This window comes from Trichomycterus rosablanca, chromosome 3 (genome assembly GCF_030014385.1).
Source record: "Trichomycterus rosablanca isolate fTriRos1 chromosome 3, fTriRos1.hap1, whole genome shotgun sequence".
Lineage (NCBI taxonomy): Eukaryota > Metazoa > Chordata > Actinopteri > Siluriformes > Trichomycteridae > Trichomycterus > Trichomycterus rosablanca.
Window position 1 is genome coordinate 18,130,944 of NC_085990.1, and position 21,742 is coordinate 18,152,685.

The 21,742-nt window shown below is 39.1% G+C and overlaps 1 protein-coding gene across 2 annotated transcripts; it reads right to left on the minus strand.

Moving 5' to 3' along the window:
• Positions 1 to 13,842: 13,842 nt before the first annotated feature.
• LOC134310351 (protein S100-B-like) lies at positions 13,843 to 16,187 on the minus strand. 2 transcript variants are annotated; one of them, XM_062991913.1, is made up of 3 exons: positions 16,143 to 16,187; positions 15,545 to 15,693; positions 13,843 to 14,131 (listed from the first exon to the last, which is right to left on the minus strand). In XM_062991913.1, the coding sequence occupies exons 2-3, from the start codon at positions 15,683 to 15,685 to the stop codon at positions 13,982 to 13,984; spliced, it is 291 nt and encodes a 96-aa protein (XP_062847983.1). In that variant the 5' UTR covers positions 15,686 to 15,693; positions 16,143 to 16,187; the 3' UTR covers positions 13,843 to 13,981. The 2 variants fall into 2 exon arrangements, with proteins under 2 accessions (XP_062847983.1, XP_062847984.1); XM_062991914.1 differs by having other exon boundaries at positions 16,124 to 16,160.
• Positions 16,188 to 21,742: the final 5,555 nt, after the last annotated feature.

Consider the following 21,742-nt stretch of genomic DNA (forward strand, 5'->3'; position numbering starts at 1 on the left):
TGCTCAACTTAATTTCATTTATTAATAAACATCCATTCCTGCATTTCAGGCCTACAACACATTCCAAACAAAGTTGGGACAGTAAAGCATTTACCACTTTGTAATGTTGACATTCCTTTTCACCACACTTAAAAGACGTTTTGGCATCGAGGAGACCAAGTGATTTAGTGTTTCAGCTTTTATTTTGTCTCATTCTTCCTGCAAAGAATGCACATTCTCTATTGGGGACAGGTCAGGATTGCAGGCAGGCCAGTCCAGTACCTGTATCCTCTTATTCCGCAGCCATGCCTTTGTAATGTGTGCAGCATGTCATCACAGAAGTGTAAATGACCTTTGCCAAGGGCACTGACACAGCCCCATACCATAACAGACCCTGGCTTTTGGACTTGTTGCTGATAACAGTCTGGATGATTCTTTTTGTCTTTGGTTCACAGCACACAGCGTCCATTTTTTCCAAAAATACACGTTTCCACGATGTGATGGTCCATCCTAGATGCCTCTGAGCCCATAGGACTCGACGCCACTTCTGGACATGGTTAACATAAGGCTTCTTATGTAAAGTAAAGGTAAAGTAAAGGTAAAGTAAAGTGGCATTTCTGCATGTAACTTTGTATTGTAGTGCTTGACAAAGGTTCACCAAAGTAATCCCTCACCCATGTGGTTATATCAGCTATTGTTGAGTGGCGGTTCTTGATTTTGTCTGAGGGATCGAAGATCACGGGCGTTAAGCTTGCGCCCTTAGCCTTTATGCAATGAAATTCCTCCCGATTCCTTGAATCGTTTTATGATTTTATGCACTGTAGAGGGAGAAATATGCAAATCCCTTCCAATCTTTCTTTGATTTACATTGTTTTTAAACAGTTCAATATTTTTCTCATGCATTTGTTGACAAACTGGAGATCCTCTGATCATCTTTGCTAATCAAAGACTCAGCCTTTCCTGGATGCTGCTGTTGTACCAAACCATGATTACAATCACCTGTTGACATCACCTGTTTGGAATTACATCAGTATTTAGTTTTTTCACCTCATTACTTGCTCTAATCTGCCCCAGTCCCAACTTCTTTTGGAATGTGTTGCAGGCCTAAAATGCAGGAATGGAGGTATATTAACAAATGAAATAAAATTGAGCAGATAAAACATGAAATATCTTGGGTTTAAACTGTCTGCAATCAAATAAAAGTCAAAGAAATGTAAGGAACACTGCATTTTTATTTTATTTGCATACTGTCCCAACTACACCCAGTCACACCACTCATGGACAGGTGACGTTAAGCGCTTCTCAAAACATTTTCCAATAAACAGTGCAATTATATTTTTAATAACAGCAAAGCATGCAGTAATTATGCAGCAAAGCATAATAGCTTTTGGTAAATGGTTGATTACACAACCAAGGGTGCAATTACTTTTAACAAAGGTGATATTCCTGTTTGATGACTTTGTTCCTTGAATAAATAAAATAAAAAGTTATTTTAATACTAGTGTATTAAAATAAAGAGCGTGACATATGTACACTATATGGCCAAATGTACGTGGACACCCTTTGTGGCTATAACAGTTTACATATTCTGGAAATGCTTTCCACCAGATTAAGGAATGTATCTGTAGAAATCTGTGTTCTCGTTAATGTTCCAATAGACTTAGGTTCAGGACTTTTTGCCCGCCACCAGATTTCCTTCACACCAAAGTAGTCAAACTATGTCATTTCGGGACTAGCAATGTCCAAATGTGCAGAGTCATACTGTGGAAAAAAGTTGCAAGCATATACATAAAAGCTAATGGGTAGCACTGTCGCCTCACAGCTAGAAGGTCCTGGGTTTGATTCCCAGGTGGAGCAGTCTGGGTCCTTTCTGTGTGGAGTTTGCATGTTCTCCCCGTGTCTGTGTGGGTTTCCTCTGGGGGCTCTAGTTTCCTCCTACAGTCCAAAGACATGCAAGTGAGGTAAATTGGAGATACAAAATTGTCCCAACATTAAATTTTAAGCATTAAGCAAACGCTTTTATCCAAAGCGACTTTGGGTTAAGTGCCTTGCTCAGGGGCCCAACAGTGGCAATTTGGCAGTGGTGGGGCTTGAACCGGAAACCTTCTGATTACTAGTCCAGTACCTTAACCACTGAGCTATCACTGCTATCACCTAAGATGTTTGTGTGTATGCCTGCCCTACGATGGACTGGTGCCCTGTCCAGGGTGTTATTGTGTGCCTTGCGCCCATTAAGAGCTGGGATAGGCTCCAGCACCCCCGCGATCCTGATTAGGATAAGCAGCTCAGAAAGTGAGTAAGTGAGTGTTACCAGTGGGGTGGATAAATGATCTGAATGTAATATTTAAGAGAGTTGTTTTAATTTTTTGGCATTGTATGTATTGCTTTAGAATTATAGCACCATTTTAGTGGTCAGTAGGGAAGCTGAGCGTGATTTTAATAAACAAAATCTCTCCACTTGGGCCGACTGAGCACAAAGACTTCTTGTCAGCATGTGATTTTTCCTCATCTCTGACGTCTGTCTTTGGAGCCATTAGCAACAAAAATAAAGGATAAATAATTTTAAGACCAAACAGAACACAATGCAAAACCAAATGACGCAATTCAGCTTGTCATATTACGTATTTACAAAAAAAATAGTCCAGAATGATACTCACATGTGTAGAAAAGAAAAAAAGATCAACATGAATCCTAAGTAAACAGTGCAGTTAACAAACCTTCCAGTTACAGATTTTAATGAACAGTTAATGTATTAAAATAATATAATGGAAGCAAACTCAGATATTTACTCAGGTAGCAAGCTGTCGCTGGGCCAACATTGACACTTTGCTAAAGGCTGTGAAAATAAATATTTTGCATACTGTATATGTCACGTTTCACATCACCAAACTACTTTTTTTCTTAAAGAAAGATAACTTAAGTAAATGATGATTCAATTTATTTAAAGGAAAATTGCCTATCTATCTGGTCCTATGTGAAATCAGGTATACTCCATGGGTCTGTCTGAAAACCTAGTGAGTTGCCTTGTTGCCTACTGCCTACCTAGGCAGCTGCCTAAGTAAAGATGAATAATGTTATTTAGATGCACTACTTAGACAGCAGTTACGATGAGTTTTTGCTTACTAAGCTAACACAGTTAACCTCAGGCCATTCAAACCAAAAGGCTAAAGCAAGCATGCCAGCTAACATGTCCCTCCGTGTACCGAAAACTGTTAAATTGTCACTGACAAGCCCAAATTTGACAATAAATAACACTTGTACACCTTTATACATATTAAAAATGAATAAGAATTTATTTACAATTAAAAAGAACGTTTGTTGCTCCACATTCGTTCATTATACAGTGGTACGTTGTAACTCGACGTCCCCTAAAAAATCTTTGAAGCTCGACAACCCGTCATCGAAAAATTTGTACCCTTAAACTTGATGTTTCCCTTAAACTCAACGTGTGTGCGACTGCCGCTTTGTTCAGCGCTTGGCTTGAGCTGTGTGGTAAAACGTCATCAAAGTGTGAAAATGAGACAAATCTGCATTTGTGTGGAATAACAAATAACAAATTCACTCTGAAAGAGTCTACATGTATCTGTGTTTAGCTGGATTTAGCTGTTTTACTTTTAAACTTGTTTTTATAGATCTGGCTGCTGAGAAACGCTGAGAATCAGCTTTTCCGAGAGTCTAAAACGCTTATAGTTAAAAAATAAAAAGGATAACGTGACTCCCTCTCTTAATTATTACTGCTTATAAGTTCTCTCCACTAAGGAAATTCCTCACTCGTTGTTTGGCACACTCCATAGGAAATAACGACACAGCCAGGGCAAAAGCAGTTGTGCTGCTTCTCATGTGAATGCATTTTTACTGAACAGAATACGGTATTCCAAGATCAAGCATCACCACGATTAAGAAGTGTAAGGAAACAATAAAGAAGTAAAGGTAAAGTGCAGGTTTTATTGTATTTAACTGTTTTTCAATTAGTATTTCAGTGTTTTTATATTATATTTGTGTTATTTTCAGTGTATAAGTGTAAAAAACAACCTCATTATTTCACATAAGTCTAAAATATATGCAGTTCCACGAGACAATGGAACGCATTAACAGGTTTCCCATTCATCTTTATTATATATCCAAGGTACCACTGTATTTGTAATTTTGTGAGAGTTGTGGCGCACTGAATGCTGGGATTGCCTTCACCACTAAGGAAGCAGTGGATGCTCCCTCGTTATTCAGTCAAATTATTGCTTAGAATTAAGGCACCTCGGTAGGCAGCATTTTAAGTTTAAAAGTTTAAGTTTTAAGTCTTCTTCTCAGGAGCTCACTAGGTTTTCAAACAGACCCTATGTAATATATATAAGCTTCAAAGCTTGCTATCGGCCAGCTGGGCATCCAAACATGATTGGCTATGTCTGAGGGGGAGGGAGGACTGGCCAAAGTCCTGCAATGCACGTGTGCAGTGTTTCAGTACAATGAAATTGGTTTTCCACATATCCCAGCTTGTTTGGAAGAGCGCAGGGTCAGCCATTGTACGACGCCCCTAGAGCAGACAGGGTTAAGGGCCTTGCTCAAGGACCCAACAGTGGCTGATTAGCAGAATCTGGATTTAAACCAGCAATCTTCCGACTGATGGCCCATAGGGGGTCACACTATCTCCTATGTGTTTCTCCACCACTTCGACCACATAGCAGGAGTCTCTCATGCAGTGGCAATATTCTATTCAACTTTCTGTTCCTCAGACACAAAGCAGGAGCTTAAACCTCCTGAACTGATCCGCCCCCTCATCTCCCATATACATAGCTAGCCGTTATTTTTTTTTTAATATGCACGGTTACGCAATGCTGAGTGAAACAATCGCTTCAGGTATTATGAAACCAGCTTAGTGCAGACAGTGGAAAAAGCAGTGACTGTGTGTTTTTCCTATTTATTTTTCAGTCTTGAATAACAATATCTGAAAAATTAAAGGTTGCACATAGACATTGCTTATTTCTGATCTTTTTTAGTTACACATATTTTAAAAATCAATTCATTATGTTTTTAAAAGAATTAATGATAAAATAAAAAATATATGAATATGTGAATATATTATCTTGCACTATGTGTGCATTCATTCATTCAGTTGTCTGTTTTACCACCGCTTTATTCTATTAAGGGTCGCGGTGGGTCCAGTTCACTGGGCACAAAACAGGAAACACCCTGGACAGGTTGCCAGGCCATCACAGGACAAACACACATACAAACTATGGGAGGAAACCGGAGCACCCGGAGAAAACCCACGCAGACACAGCGAGAACATGCACGTAGCGTCACCCATACTACGTACATGTACATATTAAATGTAAATTACATGGTCAGACTCTTAGGATTATGATTTTGCAACTCATCACACTCTAAACCTAATGAACACAATTTTAATACAATTTTAAAAACTGTATGTATTTGCATGATTGTATATTATACTTTTTAGATGAGTCACTAAATTGGTAAAATAATTTAAACACCTCAAATTACCAGTTTGTAATTAAAAACAGCAGCTCTGAATTGTCTACAGTAAGTAATGATTAGCTTTTTCAGCATTGTGGAGGGTTGTCTTGAAGGATATGAGAGTTCTAATGGACTGGCAATTTTAAAACCCCTCATAAATTACAAGCCCCTTTACTGTTTTATCAACTAGTCAGTATATTTTGGCTTTATCTTTAAGATCATTTGAATATGTCAATGTCAGCAAAGTTTCTGACACTGGCAATTTCATTCATTTATACACTAATTCATTTATTCATTGTCTGTTTTACCACAACTTTATCCTGGTCTGGGTTGCAGTGGGTCTGATTCACTGGGTGAAAGGCAGGAAACTCCCCCAGACAGGTTGCCAGTCCATCACAGGGCAAACACACGCTCACATTAGCACACTCACTCATACCTAGGGGGAATTTAGTATCTCCAATTAACCTGACTGCATGTCTTTGGACTGTGGGAGGAAACTAAAACACCCGGATGAAACCCACACAGAAATGTGGAGAACATGCAAACTCCACACAGAAAGAACCGCTCTCTGGGTAAGGTCATAGCATCCCATGGCCTCTCCTACCTCTCCTACCACTCCTATGCAGATGATACTCAGCTCATTCTGTCATTTTCTCCTTCAGACACACAAGTCTCAGCTCGCATCTCAGCATGTTTGCAAGATATCTCACAATGGATGTTAGCTCATCATCTAAAACTCAATCCCAGCAAGACAGAGCTGTCATCTCTCTTGATGACTCCCAGATCAGACCATATAATAATGTAAGAAGCCTTGGTGTCATCCTGGATAACCAGCTGACCTTCTCTCCTCATGTAGCCAACATGACAAGATCGTGCCAGTTCTTCCTCTGCAACATCAGGAAGATCCGGCCATTTCTCTCCATGGAAGCCATTCAGATTCTTGTGCAGTCACTTGTAATCTCATGGTTGGACTACTGCAACTCCCTGCTGGCAGGTGCTCCCATGTCCACCATTAAACCCTTGCAGCTCATTCAAAATGCAGCTGCCCGTCTGGTTTTTTACCAACCTGAACACTGCCACATCACCCCACTGCTGCATTCTCTTCACTGGCTTCCTGTAGCTGCACACATTCAGTTTAAAACACTGATGCTCGCCTGCAAAGCCAAAAATGGACCAGCTACAAACTACCTTTGTGGTCTAATAAAACCTCGCTCTGTACCACGCAACCTCCGAGCCACTAGTCTCGCCCGGCTTGATCCTCCACCCAGGACTCGAGGAAGACAAGCATCAAGGCTTGTACTGGCACCCAAGTGGTGGAACGAACTTCCTCTGTCTGTCCGAACTTCTGAGTCTCTTGCTGTCTTTAAAAAACGATTAAAAACCCACCTCTTTATTACGCACTTAAGCTGACTTGTACTTACTTACTAACACTCACTAATACTCATTCATTTCTTGCAAAAAAAATAAATAAAACAGTTCTAACAGGTTTCAGCAGATTTGTGTTCTTGGACTGTTGTTTACTTTTACTAGAGTAAGGTAATGTTCACTATGGAAGCACTTCTGTACGTCGCTCTGGATAAGAGCGTCTGCTAAATGCTGAAAATGTAAAGAACCCAGATCTTTCCACCTGTGAATCAAACCCAGGACCATCTTTCTGGCAATTTCAAAACTCCGTAATAGGCTTAGGCTTTATGTTTTGGATAATTTGAATAAGTCAAAGTTAGCAGTTCTTGGAATTTTACACCCAAATGTTCTTTCTTTGAACATGACAAGCTAAACTATTGCCAAAGTTTTACTTGTGTTTTATTCAACCTTTGGAGGACATAACCTCTGTTATGTCGAAATAATCATGTGTACATTTTTAATGTGTGTGCGCACATAGGATAAAGCGGTGGTAAAACAAACAATGAATAAATGCATGAATAAACATTTTAAATGCACTCTGCTTCTATGTCAATCTCTGTTCTTTCTTTTTAGCAATTGTGTTTTGCGTAGCAATTATTGCTTACTGTTTTTTTGTGTTACTGTGCGACTACTGGATTTTTCCCAACCTGCCTTATCATTAGTTTGAGACCACATTGTAAAACTTCATGTTGTGCATATGTTTAATGAAGTTTCTAGGTGGATTATCAAAACAGTTTTAGCATTTTTAATATGGCTCTGTAGCTTTTTCTAATTCAAATGTTGTTTTTGAATTACGTCCCAATATTTTAACATGAATACCTGCTAATCCAAACTGAAATGTTAACAAATATATCAAGTTAAACCAAGTTAAGAGTTGTTTTGTTTTTCATTACTACACACCCATAAGCAGTTAAGCAAACACAAAGACATTTAACACGGCAGGTCAGGTCTAGATGAATTGCATTGAGTAGGTGGAATGTTTGGGATGAAAAAGCTTTTAAAAGCATTGTTTAAAAATTAAAACAGAGCAGATTCTAAGTCAATGGTAATTTAAATCTCACTAAACTGTAGATACTGACACCCATCTTCCAGCAGATTCATTACAAACCTGTTTTTCTTCTGGGGGTTTTTGGATCACACCTAACAATCTGGGTGAATTTTACTCCAAGCATGGAGTGAGGACACATATTTGCTTTAACTGTAACAACTGCTCCATGGACTTTAATGGCTAAAGTCACACAAGTCTTAAGCCTAAGTAAATTACAGTGGTACCTTAAAACTCAAAATCTTTGAAACTCAGTGGCCTTCGTTGAGAAATATGTACCCTTAAACTTAACGTTTCCTTTAAACTTAACGTGTTCAGTTTGTTTTAAAAAAATGTATTTATTTAATTAAAAATTAACAATGGACAGTTGATTTGTTCACCACTCGGCTTGAGCGGTGCGGTAAAACATCATCAAAGTGTGCATATGAGATGAAACTGCATTTGTGTGGAATAACCGTCAGATTCACTCTGAAAGCTCCACATGTATCTGTGTTTATCTGGATTTTCCTCACTGTTTCACTTTTAAACTTGTGTTACAGCTCGGTGTTCTGAGAAATTGTAAGAATCAGCTTTTTATTTTAGTGTTTTTATACTACATTTTCAGTGTATAAGTGTCAAAAAACAACCCCATTATTTTACATAAGTCTAAAATATAAAGTCCATGGACCGCATTAACAGGTTTCCTATACATCCTTATGGAAAAAAAATACTTTGAAAGTCAACGCCAGCCCCAGAACCAATTGACGTTGAGTTTCAAGGTACCACTGTATTATTATTATCATTTTTTTTTTTTAATGCATTTTCTCCCCATTTTCCTCCCGATTTAGCACACTCAATTTTGTCTTCCGCTGCTGAGAGATACCAGATTGCAACCAAGGAGAGCATGTCACTGTACACACCTCTTGTGTACATGTACAGCTCTCCTCTTCTCGCCCCTGCATTCTGCACAGGCGTCTCTTCCGCCAATCACAGTCCTTACACAGCGTATGAAGACCCGCCCACCCACACACAGTCCGGCCCCCACCCTGCAGATACGGTGGCCAATTAGTATCTGCTGCAGGCACTGCCAATTATGCCCACCAGATGGTGCCCAGCCTACCGGTGGCAACACTGAGTTTCGAATCGAGGAGTTCAGAAACTCTGTGCTGGTGGGCTAGCGGAATATCCCACTATGCCACCTGGGTGCCACCACTGTATTATTATTAACAAAATACGTATTATGCGAGGGTATCAAAAACTTAATGACATTTCAAACCACTAAATAAATGATGTAAGCTAATGAAGGTATATTTGTGACCCAGCACATTTCCTAGAAAACGTACTTAAAACATAAGCAAGAATGCTTTTTTTCCACTACAACTCAAACAACACAAAACAAAAAAGCCCTTCTTTCTTTAATAATTAATCATTTTCTAAGGTTCCTTTAGACTCAATATTATTCTGCAATCATAGGCCCTTTCAAACATATTTACTTCTATTACCAAAGCAAGAAAACCTACCCTCAAATGTGGGGCCAAAATTGTAGAGAATGTTAATTGTTGTATGGTTAACAGCAAGGTTTCACAGACACAGAGTGTGTGTGCTTTACTGGCCTGCCTGCAGTCCAGATGTGTCTCCTTTTAAAATATGTAAAGTATCATGAATAACAGAATCAGAACCACAGGAGCTGAAGTCTCATATCAAACATGAATAAGCAAAAATTGTACTTGCAAAACTGTAAAAATTCAGATCCTCAGTACCCACATGATTAAAAAGCATAAAAGATGTGTTTATAATTACAACCCCAAAATCAGAAAAAGTTGGGATAGTATGGAAAATGCAAATAAAATAAAAATGCAGTGTTCCTTACATTTACTTTGACTTTTATTGATTGCAGACAGTTTGAACCCAAGATATTTCTTGTTTTATCTGTTCAACTTTATTTCATTTGTTAATATACCTCCATTCCTGCATTTCAGGTCTGCAACACATTCCAAAAAAGTTGGGACAAGGGCAGTTTAGGACTAGTAATGAGGGGAAAAAACTAAATAATGATGTGATTCCAAACAGGTGATTGTAATCATGGTTTGGTACAAAAGCAGCATCCAGGTAAGGCTGAGTCGTTGATGAGCAAAGATAATCAGAGGATCTCCAGTTTGTCAACAAATGTGTGAGAAAATTTTTTAAATGATTCTCAAAGAAAGATTGGAAGGGATTTGCATATTTCTCCCTCTATAGTGCATAATATCATTAAACAATTCAAGGAATCTGGAGGAATTTCAAGGCAAGAGCTCAAGCCTAAGCTGAACAGCCATGATCTCAGATCCCTCAGATGGCACTGCATCAAGAACTGTCCTTCACCAGAAGCTGATATAACTACATGGGCAAGGGATTACTTGCAGTAAAATACAGAGTTACATTTACAAATGCCACTTAAAACTTGACTGTGCAAAACAGAAGCCTTATGTTAACCATGTCCAGAATTGGCATCAGGTTCTCTTACTAAAACCTTAGTAATTTTTTTGGACAGTTAAATATATGTGTCAGTCATTCAGCCACAGAATAGAACAGTTACTGGAAATCTATGAAATGCCACGACATACAGGTACATGTCTCCCAGAAGTGTATATTTAACTTTAACCTTTAAAGTTATGCATTATGTAATAGTGAAATTAGGAGTGACCTCCCAATACTTTTAACCACTGTACTGTAACAAGCTACAGTAACTTAATACAGGTTTGTCTACATTTCTTTTTGTTTTTAATTGCTACACACCCATAAGTAGGTGGGGAAACACAAAGACATTTAAAACGGCCGGTGAGTGAAAAGTTTAGGTGTGCCTTTAAAAAAGCTTTTTAGGGCTGTTTAGTTTTAGGTTTTTTTGTTCTGGATTTGTGGTGATTGATTTTAATGATTAATAATTACATAAGGTTCCTTTAGATTTTTGCAATAAAAGACCCATTTAACAGTCTTTTTTCTGTAACAAAAGCCAGAAAATGTTCTGTCCTCCAAATGTAGGGCCCAAATTTTGCATACAACAATGAGCTCTTAGTAGATATTAGTAGGTAATGTTAGCTATTCTTTGACTGAACATTTAAAGAAATCATTTAGTCGTGCCTTTATTTGTTCAACTTATAATAACTTTATTAACTGCTTCAGGTCAGGTCATGGAAAGAAGCCTATTTACCAAACATTGGGCACAAGGCAGAAACACACACCTAACAGACTGCAATTCATATCAAGACAACACACACGTACATTCATTTAAATGTAGAGGCAAATAAGAGTCGCCAGTCCATGTTCAGCAATTTTGGAGGGTTGAAGGAAACTAAAGTATCCAGAGAAAACCCACATAGACATTTCTTTGCTGTGAGACAGTGACATGGGCCACACGGACAGTAACAAATAATATGTGCAAATTTGTAGATATAGGAGACATGTCATCATGGTCTTCAGGAAATACCGGGAGATTCCTCCCAGTCTAGTCGTATCCAATTACCTGATTGCATTACGCTTCATCTCTACTGATGCTGATCTCCACTGCTGTTTGAGCAAAGCGAGACTGACACACTCCCCCTCCGACACATGTGCAGTAGCCGACTGCATCTTTTCACCTGCACAAGGCGAGTTCATATGCGGATCAGCTTTGTGTACGGATAGCCACACCCTGATTATTCGTCAACTCTGTGCAGGCGCCATCAACCAGCCAGCAGAGGTCGTAATTGCATCAGTTATGAGGTCCCAATCCGGCTCCCACCCTGTATGAACAACAGCCAGTCGTTGTTCATGTAGGCGCCCAGCCCAGCTGGATGGCAGAGCTAGGTTTCGAACCATCGAGTTTGAAATGTCAGCTCTGGTGTGCACCACAAATACAGTAAATATATGGACAAAAATTCAGGCGTGATCTCTGGAGGTCTAGCAAGAGCTAAAATCATCTTTGGACCTGAGTGTCCTGAGTGGCTAGGGTCACACTAACAATAACTGGTAATAAAATACAACTCTTGGCACCCATGCAAAACAATAGCTAACCACTAGCTTCCTATAATATCATTGCAGAATGTCAATAAAGGAATTGTTGCAAACCTTTTCCCAATAAAGCTTCTGCAAATAAATATTACTTCTGTGAACAAACTAGCATGAATATGTATCTGAACAAAGAGGAACATTGCCAAAGCCATTCAGTATGGGGACAAAGCTTAGCAGTAAAAGTAGGCCATACAAATCCATCATGCAAGCACCCTCAGTTAAAGGTCAGGTTAATGCAATTATGGTGTTTTAAACAGTAGCATCATTCACTTCATCTATCATGAATAGAGCCTAGAAGCTTTTTGTTTACTGTCAATGGTAATTTAAAGCTCACAAAACTGTGTATAGTGTCACCCATCTTCCAGCAGGTTCTAATTCATCACAAACCTGTTTTTCTTCCTTTGCTTTTTGGACCACACCTGACAATCTGGATACATTTTGCTCTTAGTATGAGGACAGGTGGAGGTATCACAAAGTAAATGACATTTTAGACTACTAAATAAATTTAGTAAAAGGATGAAGGTATATTTTTGACCCATCACGTTTTAGAAAACATACTTAAAACTTAAATATTCATCCTCAGAATAGAGCAGCTACAGAAATCTGCAATGCCAAGACTGCCATGATATATGTGTCTTCCAGAAGTGTATGCAAACATTTAACTTTTACTATTTATGCATTCTGGGAAAATGAAATTTAAGAGTGACCTTCAGAGGTCTAGTTTCAGATAAACCTCGCTTTTTTAGTGGCTATGGCCAAATTTTTGTTGACTTCTGCTGGACTACTAGTTCATGCATCACAAATACATTCAACCCAAAACTTTGTTCAGCTCAACACCCAAACAAAATAAAAAATCTGGTGGAATAAACATCATTGTCTATGAAAAACAGCATCTTTTGAATGCTATCAGCATATATGACCCACTTAAACATACTACTATTATGGTCCTTCAGACAGTGAGATGTTTAAAAACTCCAGCAGCACTGCTTTGTCTTATCCACTCATGCCAGCACAACACACACTAACACACCATCACCATGTCAGTGTCACTGCAGTGCTGAGAATGAACCACCACCCAAATAATACCTGCTCTGTAGTGGTCCTGTGGGGGTCCTGACCATTGAAAAAAAGCATGAAAGGGGACTAATAAAGCATGCAGAGAAACAGATGGACTACAGTCAGTAATTGTAGAACTACAAAGTGATTCTATATGGTAAGTGGAGCTGATAAAATTGACAGTGTGTGTAGACACAAGGAGGTGGTTTTAATGTTAGGGCTGATTGGTGTATATAAAGAGAAAGGTCTTTGAGTTACTGTGTAAGTGTGGGGGGGGGGGGGGGGGGGGCTGGCTGGTCAGGCTGGCTGGCTGGTCAGCTGGAGGACAGCCTGTGTATTCTGCCATTGTTATGCAGTCTGATGACAGTGGGCACAAAAGAATGCCTGAATCGCGCCATCTTGCTCTTTGGTGGAATGAGCCTGTGACTAAATAAACACACAGCTGGTTTTCATCACCAGCTTATTTAGTTTATTGCCTTCTCCAGTCTTGATGCCACCACTCCAGCAAACCACAGTAAAACGGAGGCTACTGGCCACCACAAGCTGATAAAATAAATGGAAATCTTACTAATGAAAAAAATCCCTGCTTCACGTTTCCTTATAATACTGTATTTATATGGTCCAGTTTAACGTATGGGGGAATCTCTGCCACCATTTACTGATGTTTCCTTTATCCACATCTATTGAACCTAATAATAGTCAATTAGGTGCAGCTTGCAGTTTCCAAAACACTGAAACGTTGGTAAACATGAGGTTACCCTTCTAAAATATGGCTGTATTCATGCATTACCCCAGAACCCCATGTCAGACAATGTCAGTGTGCACTGACCCATTTACTACAAATGAACAGTCGTAACACCAATAATAGTTCATATTTTATTGTTATCCAGACATACATAGTTGTGTCTTTGAATGTAGTGAAACTGCTGTTGTATTAAATACATTCACAAAGCTTGCACAGATTATAATATGACTTTCATTTCATTTCTCGAGGATTAAGTGCTGCTTGTACGAATGACTTCATTTTTGGCCCTTGCAGTACTTCTTCTTGTAGTAGCCCTGGGCAAGACGGCTCATGGACTCAGTGAACTCCTTGAAGCTCACCTGGCCATCCTTATCCTTATCCATTTTGTCCAGAGCCTCACGGACATCCTCTTGGTCCACCTTAGTCTGAGAGAGTAGTGAGGGACAGAAGGAATTGTCTATTATATTTCCTATATATTTAAAGTAAGAAGCTTACAAAGCTTAAAGTTTAAAGAAGCGTCTGTGTTAAGCTACTCCTTCTGTTACTGAATGACACACATTGGAACACACATTGTCTAAAAACAGGTTTTGATAGTGCATCAAAATATATACAGCAAAAATCAACACTTAATGGTTGACACTAAATGAAGGTTGATGCCAATCACATGAACAGAAAATAGCAGTAACAGGAGCTTAAACCATAGCTTCTAAACTCACAGTTGGTGTAAACATTGATTGTGGACAATGTCAACTGTCTTACAATTCATGACAGATGTGTTTTTAGTGGTTCCTTAATTAAATCTGACCAACTAGACACACTTCCTTTAACATAACTTGATCCTGATGAATAAAAACACTGTTGAAGGTAAATTAGGTAAGATGAAGGTAAACTAGTCATATTTGTGTCACTTATGGACATTTGCTTGAACCTGAAGTTCATAAAACAGCTTAAAGTCACAATCTATGATCTGTTTTCTTAGTCTACTGGGCACAGTGAAACCGCTTTGGAATGTGTAGTGTGAGACGTCATGCAGGGTCATCTCTCACTACCATCTCCTAAGATTTTGTTGGTAAATATTTTCACATTTCAATAAGGAAAGCCTTATTTAGGTTTTTTTTTTTATGCATATCATCCTGGTCAGGGTATGTCTGCCCTTGCCATGCCTCTTCTTAAAGTAGGTTTGAACAATTTGAGCCATGAAGTGACTGAACTACCTGAAGTTCAGATAGTGTCAACTGTGTTACAATTCAGGGCAGATGTGTTTTTAGTGGTTCCTTAATTAAATCTGACCAACTAGACACACTTCCTCTAAAATACCTTGACAGTTTGTGATTTTATGTTTATGTTATTAAAACTGTTGTTTGTACTGCTGAAGTTAAATGAGGTAAGATGAAAGTAAACTAGTCATATTTGTGTCACTTATGGACATTTGCTTCAACCTGAAGTTCATAAAATGGCTTAAAGTCAGAATCTATGATCTGTTTTCTTAGTTTACTGAGCACAGTGAAACCGCTTTGGAATGTGTAGTGTGAGACGTCATGCAGGGTCATCTCTCACTACCATATTCTAAGATTTTTTTGGTAAATATTTTCACATTTCAATAATGAAAGCCCTATTTAGTGTCACTTATGGACATTTGCTTGAACCTGAAGTTCATAAAATGGCTTAAAGTCACAATCTATGATCTGTTGTTTTAGTCTACTATTTTCCTCTTCTTCTATATTTGGTTAAATATCATTTCAATTAGCTGCTTCCAACGACTGCAATCTGGTACAATGAACTCTAAAAGCAACTGAAATAAATGAATCTAGTTTTAATTAAACCTCTCTTTAACTCACCTTAAACTCAGGGCTGCTTAGCTGGTTCTGGATCAGAGTTTTCAGCTCAGCATTACTCAGACTCTTCTTGTTGTCATCTGTACCAGCGTACTCTTCAAACACCTCCAACATAGAGACAATAGCCTTCTCGAGCTTAGACATGGCTGAGACTGAGACAGAATTAGACAGAAAGGTTGATTCGCATCGGTAGTTTTAAATGAAGCTCATTCTGATCCGCCTCTCTGATTATCTGTTTTGTCTCATTTGGACATCCCATTGCTATTGTGACACTGACAATAAAGATACTAATATAGTATCAGTGCAAAGGCTAAGAGGAAGACTTCTAAGCAGCTATAAAGTACAAAAAAGAGCTACAATCAACATATTGCCCCCAAAAGGTCTAAGCATCCTTTACCAACCCAAACTATTTACCTGTTCAACACCAGCGTAGTCTTTGCTGTCCACAACAAATGCACATTAATAAAAATGATGTATTTATTAGAAGAAAACCTAAGTGCCATTACTGCCTGGCAAAGCATGATTTAAACTGAATTCATTTCTACCCATTCTACCTGTTATCAACCACGCACCACTGCTTACCTCAAACAATGATGCTCACCTGAGTATTTGCTGAATCTGCAGGGATCTCAGCGTTTGAGATGCTGGCATCCAAAGAGCTTTTATTGCCTGCATCTAGCTTACCTCCCACTAATGATTCATACCTGGACAATTGTCCTCCACCCACATCCATACATGCAACCCTGTACACAAATAAATAAATAAAGGAAATGAAAAACAATAATTTTTCTAATCTAGTTTATGCATTTTATGCAAATGCAGTTCCATCTTTCAAATATTCATATCTTGTGGCAGATAGGAGAAATGTAAACAGTAATGATTTGCCAATAATTTTGGACCTGTATTTAATTGAAAACATAAATGCAAAATAAAAAAAATTTATTTTTAAAGCCCTCTTTTCACCCAATTTAGTCATGTCGAGTTGTCATGTCGTCTTTTTCTATTTATTTTTTATGCATTTTCTCCCTTTTTTAAATCCTGTTTTAGTATAGTCAATTTGTCTTCCGCAGCTGTGGATCCCTGATTGCATTCGAGGAGGGTATGTTGCTGCTCACGCCTCTTCCCCACCCATTCGCAGTCCTAGCTGGCCCCTTCTTTTTCACCCATGCACTCTGCACAGGCGCCTCTATCTGCTAACCAGGGTTCTTTCGCAGCGTTTGAAGGCCCCACCCACATAGTCCGATCATCCCACCCTAGCAGACACCTTGGCCAATTAGTGTCTGTTGCAGGCACAGCCAATTATGCCCACTAGATGGCGCCAAGCCGGCCTATGGCAACGCCGAGTTTCGAACGGAGAAGTTCAGAATCTTGGCGCTGGTGTGCAAGCGGAATATCCTGCTGTGCCACCTCGGTGCCAGCTTATCTCTTTTCCGTCGCTGCTGCCGCCACCCCCTTCACAGATTGAAAAGGGTCGAGGTTGTCACACACCCACTGTAAAAACACGCATAGCCACCAATCGCTTCTTTTCACCTGCCAGAAGTAGGGTCTCAAAGAGCTAAGTATCACGTCGGGAGAGGCACGCCCTGTCATCCGTGATGCAGGCACCTCGACCAGTTAGCATAGGTTGTAACTGCCCCAGCCATGGTCCGTCCCCCTATAAACACATAGCTAATTGTGTCGACTGGCTGACAGTAAAAGTTGAGAATAAAACTCGAGAGTTCAAAGCGCTCAGCACTGCTGGGCTAGCATGTTTTACCACTGCCCCACCCAAACGCTTGATATTTAATTTAACTTGATAATTAATTTTAACTAGTTAACTTTACTGGGTTTTTTTTTTATATATACTTATAGTTAAATTTGATGGCTGCAACATTTAAAAAAGATAAAATGGGGGCATGTTTACCACTGTGTTTATCATCTTATTAGTCTCCGTTATTGTACGTGGGATCTTCCAAAATGTTCCGCACTTTTATATTTTCGTTGGAAACAGTGAGGGCGGAAGGAGTAGTAATTGGTCGTGTCTGAGAGACTGAGAGAGAGCTTATAGTCCAGATTTAGCGTCATCTGATTTCCACCTGTTTGGACGCTTAAAGAAGCTTTAAGGGGAAGAGGATTTTCATGTGATGATGATGTGAAAGCAGCGATGCATCAGTGGCTACACGCTCAACCAAAAACATGTTTTGCTAATGGGATTAAAAAGTTGGTACGACGCTGGGAAAAAGCATCATAAAGTGACTACGTAGAAAAGTGATGTGTTTTTGAAATTCTTAATAAATAGAGTTTTAAAAGTGCAGAAACCTTTTGAAGAACCCTTGTATAATGTACTTCATAATGCACCACACGTTTTTGATACAGGTCTGGACTGCAGGCAGGCCAGTCTAGCATCTGTGCTCTAATACTATGAAGCCCACTTGCAGAATGTGGCTTGATATTGTATTGCTGGAGGTCTATTTACTCATTAAGTTTTCCATACAGTGACAAACAACAGCCCCAAACTTACACATACACGAAATTACACATCTCCTGTTATCTACTTTCCTTTTTTACCTGTTAAAAGATTCAAAACTGTTGTTTTTGATTAGCCTACATCAGAAAATAAAGTTGAAGATGTGTTTATTATATCAGCTGACTTCCAGTTTGACCACACTATTTAAAAAGTACATGGAACAATGTGTGTAAAGTTTTGACCTCAACTGGCCAGGTGATCAGCTATGTTTAAACCATAAAAAACAACAAATAAAATTGTGTAACAGCACAGTAAAACTAAATACCTTGTTGTAGGCACTTAGGTGTATTCTCAAACACTATATGAACATGCAGGAAGCTGCAAAACCTGCTTTGTGATGTTTTGACATTCTAGTCTATTGTTTACAGGCCTCTTCTCATTTTAGTTAAGTGGGTGTGGGGAACAGGTTTTAAATACTACACACCCTAATTCCATTTTGAAATTCATTACGGCTCTAAAGGTTAAACAAGTCGCTTTAAAGGCCCAAGGTGAATTCTTTATTGGGTGTGGTGTCTATAGATGGCTTAAGTGATAAACTCACGTACAACCCCAAATCAGAAAAAAGTTGGGACAGCATGGAAAATGCAAATAATAAAAAAACACAGAGTTTCTTACATTTACTTTGACTTTTATTTGATTGCAGACAGGATAAACCTGAGATATTTCATGTTTTGTTTCGTCAACTTCATTTCATTTATTAATAAACACTAAAGCATTTACCACTTTGTAATGTCGCCATTCCTTTTCACCACACTTAAAAGACGTTTTGGCACCGAGGATACCAAGTGATTTAGTGTTTCAGCTTTTATTTTGTCTCATTCTTCCTGCAAACACATCTTAAGATGTGCAACAGTAAGGGGTTGTCGTCGTTGTCGCATTTTTCATTTCAAAATTCTCCACACATTCTCTACTGGGGACAGGTCAGGACTGCAGGCAGGCCAGTTCAGTCCAGAACCATACCACAGCCATGCCTTTGTAATGTGTGCAGCATGTGGAAATCACTGGAAAAGATGACGTCTTGAAGGCAGCATATGTTGCTCTAAGATCTCAATGTATTTTCTCTGCATTAATGCTGCCATTACAGAAGTGTAAATGACCTTTGCCAAGGGCACTGACACAGCCCCATACCATGACAGACCCTGACTTTTGAATTCGTAGCTGATAACAGTCTGGATGGTCCTTTTCGTCTTTGGTCCAGAGCTCACGCAGTCCATTTGAATGCTGATTCATCTGACCACAATACACGCTTCCACTGTGTGATGGTCCATCCTAGATGCCTTCGTGCTCAGAGAAGTTGAAGCCGCTTCTGGACATGGTTACTATAAGGCTTCTTTTTTGCACAGTAAAGTTTTAAATGACATTTGTGCATGTGACTCTGTATTGTAGTGCTTGACAAAGGTTTGCCAAAGTAATCCCTCACCCATGTGGTTATATCAGCTATTGTTGAGTGGCAGTTCTTGGTACAGTGGCGTCTGAGGGATCAAAGATTGGCCTTGGCCTTTACACACTGAAATTCCTCCCAATTCCTTGAATCATTAAATTATATTATGCACTGTAGAGGGAGAAATATGCAAATCCCCTCCAATCTTCCTTTGAGGTAATTGTTTTTAAACATTTCAATAATTTTCTCACACATTTGTTGACAAACTGGAGATCCTCTGATCGTTTTTGATCATCAAAGACTCAGCCTTTCCTGGATGCTGCTTTTGTTCCAAACCATGATTACAATCACCTGTTGACATCACCTGTTTGGTATCACATCAGTATTTAGTTTTTTCACCTCATTACTAGCCCTAAATTGCCCATGTCCCAACTTTTTTTGGAATGTGTTGCAGGACTGAAATGCAGGAATGGAGGTTTATTAACAAATGAAGTGAAGGTGAGCAGACAAACAGTCAAAGTAAATGTAAGGAACACTGCATTTTTATTTCATTTGCATTTTCCATATTGTCCCAGCCTTTTCCGACTTGGGGTTGTAAATTGTATTGTGAAAGCTTATTGTGGTACAGTGGTAGCTCAGTAGTTAAGGTACTGGACTAGTAATCATGAAGTTGCTTGTTCAAGCTTGTTCAAGCATGCTTGTACATGCTATAAATGTGAGAACCATTTTCAAAAAGGTCTGTTGTGGCTGCACAATTTTCTTCATTTGACACTATATTGCCAAAACTATGTGAACACCCATTCTCATTCTGAGTTCACTTGTTTCTTCCACACCCATTGCTAACAGGTGTATAAGTCAATTTTAAGGCAACAGATTAAGAAGGGCCCTTTCCTGTTCCAGCACGACCGTCCCCTGTGCACAAAGCAAAGTTCATAAAGAAATGGTTTGACCTCATTGCCATTGAACCCCCTTGAGATTATCAGTGCCTTACCTCAAAATGTTCTTATGACTGTTTACTAATAGTTCCTACAAAGAAGGGGAAGTAAAATAATAAAATGTCGATCCAGCCTATTGTCATTTGTTCACATACCTTTTGTCATAGAGTGGAACAGTTCTTTACTGTAAAATAATGAGAATTATTAATGGATTATTAATTAATGCTTATTGTGTAGCAGAAATATAGTGTGGGTAGCAGTAGCACAGTGGGTGGAATTGGTTCTGCACTGCAACATAAGTCATGTGGATCTGGGTTTGATTCGTTTGTCTGATTATTACTGTGGGTAGTGTTTTCTGCATTCTTTCGGTGTATGTGTACTACAGGTACTTTACTTACCTCCCAGTAGCCAAAACATGCAAAAGAAAAGGGCTGGGCTAATTTGGATTATTGCTTTGCCCATTAAATGTTTTCATGCATGTAAGCAAGTCATGTATTATTTATAAGGCCCTACCTAATTTACAGCTGTAAAAATCGCGTCACAGGCCGTGAAATGAGTCTCCCATGTAATATGCAATTTGCTGTAAAATTCAGTATTTAAGGTTTGTGTTTAGCGATTTAACATTTTTTATTCATGTAGTTGTGACGGAGTGGACGTTTGGGGTGGTTGTGGTTAAAGTTGCTCGACAACGCCACCTAGGGGAATTTCACCCCAGGAATATTTATATAACAGGCCCCTAAGGCCCCGAAAGAAAGACACCCAGGTTCTAACACACTTGGAGACCAGAGACGTATCTCCAACACTTAGTCAATTTTATTAACAATTGTTTACAAAAGTTTCCACACGGGGCAAGCCACGTTCTGAGACAGACACAATTAGTATAAAATGATTAGCCACATCACATTTAATACTCTATGGGTCCATTTATCATTTAAAGACAACCACGGCAGGAAGGAACAGGGCTGAGGGCTTACCACGGCAGCGGGAAATATGGAAGTAAAGGAATCTCCTACGCTACACACCACACGTGATCACACCGCACACCTCAATACCACCCAGTGCTCTAGACTGCAGGGCAAGTGAAAAGGGTTCCACCACCAAAGTCCGTCTGCCTCCTGCTTTGGCCCACAGCTCCTGTCCAGCCAAACGAAAAAAGAAGAAACAAATAATTATAAACACAAATGGTGAAGGAAACCAATGATAATTAATAGCTCAAGAGGCAAAGGACACTTATCTCTCTCGCTTCTCTCTCTCAATGAGGTAAGCACAGGGTCCCTAGTCTCTTGCAGCCCCCTTACACCACACAAACAAAAAATAGAAAATACACATACAACAATACTTCAATAAAATAAACCATAAATCAAAATAAATGGAAACAA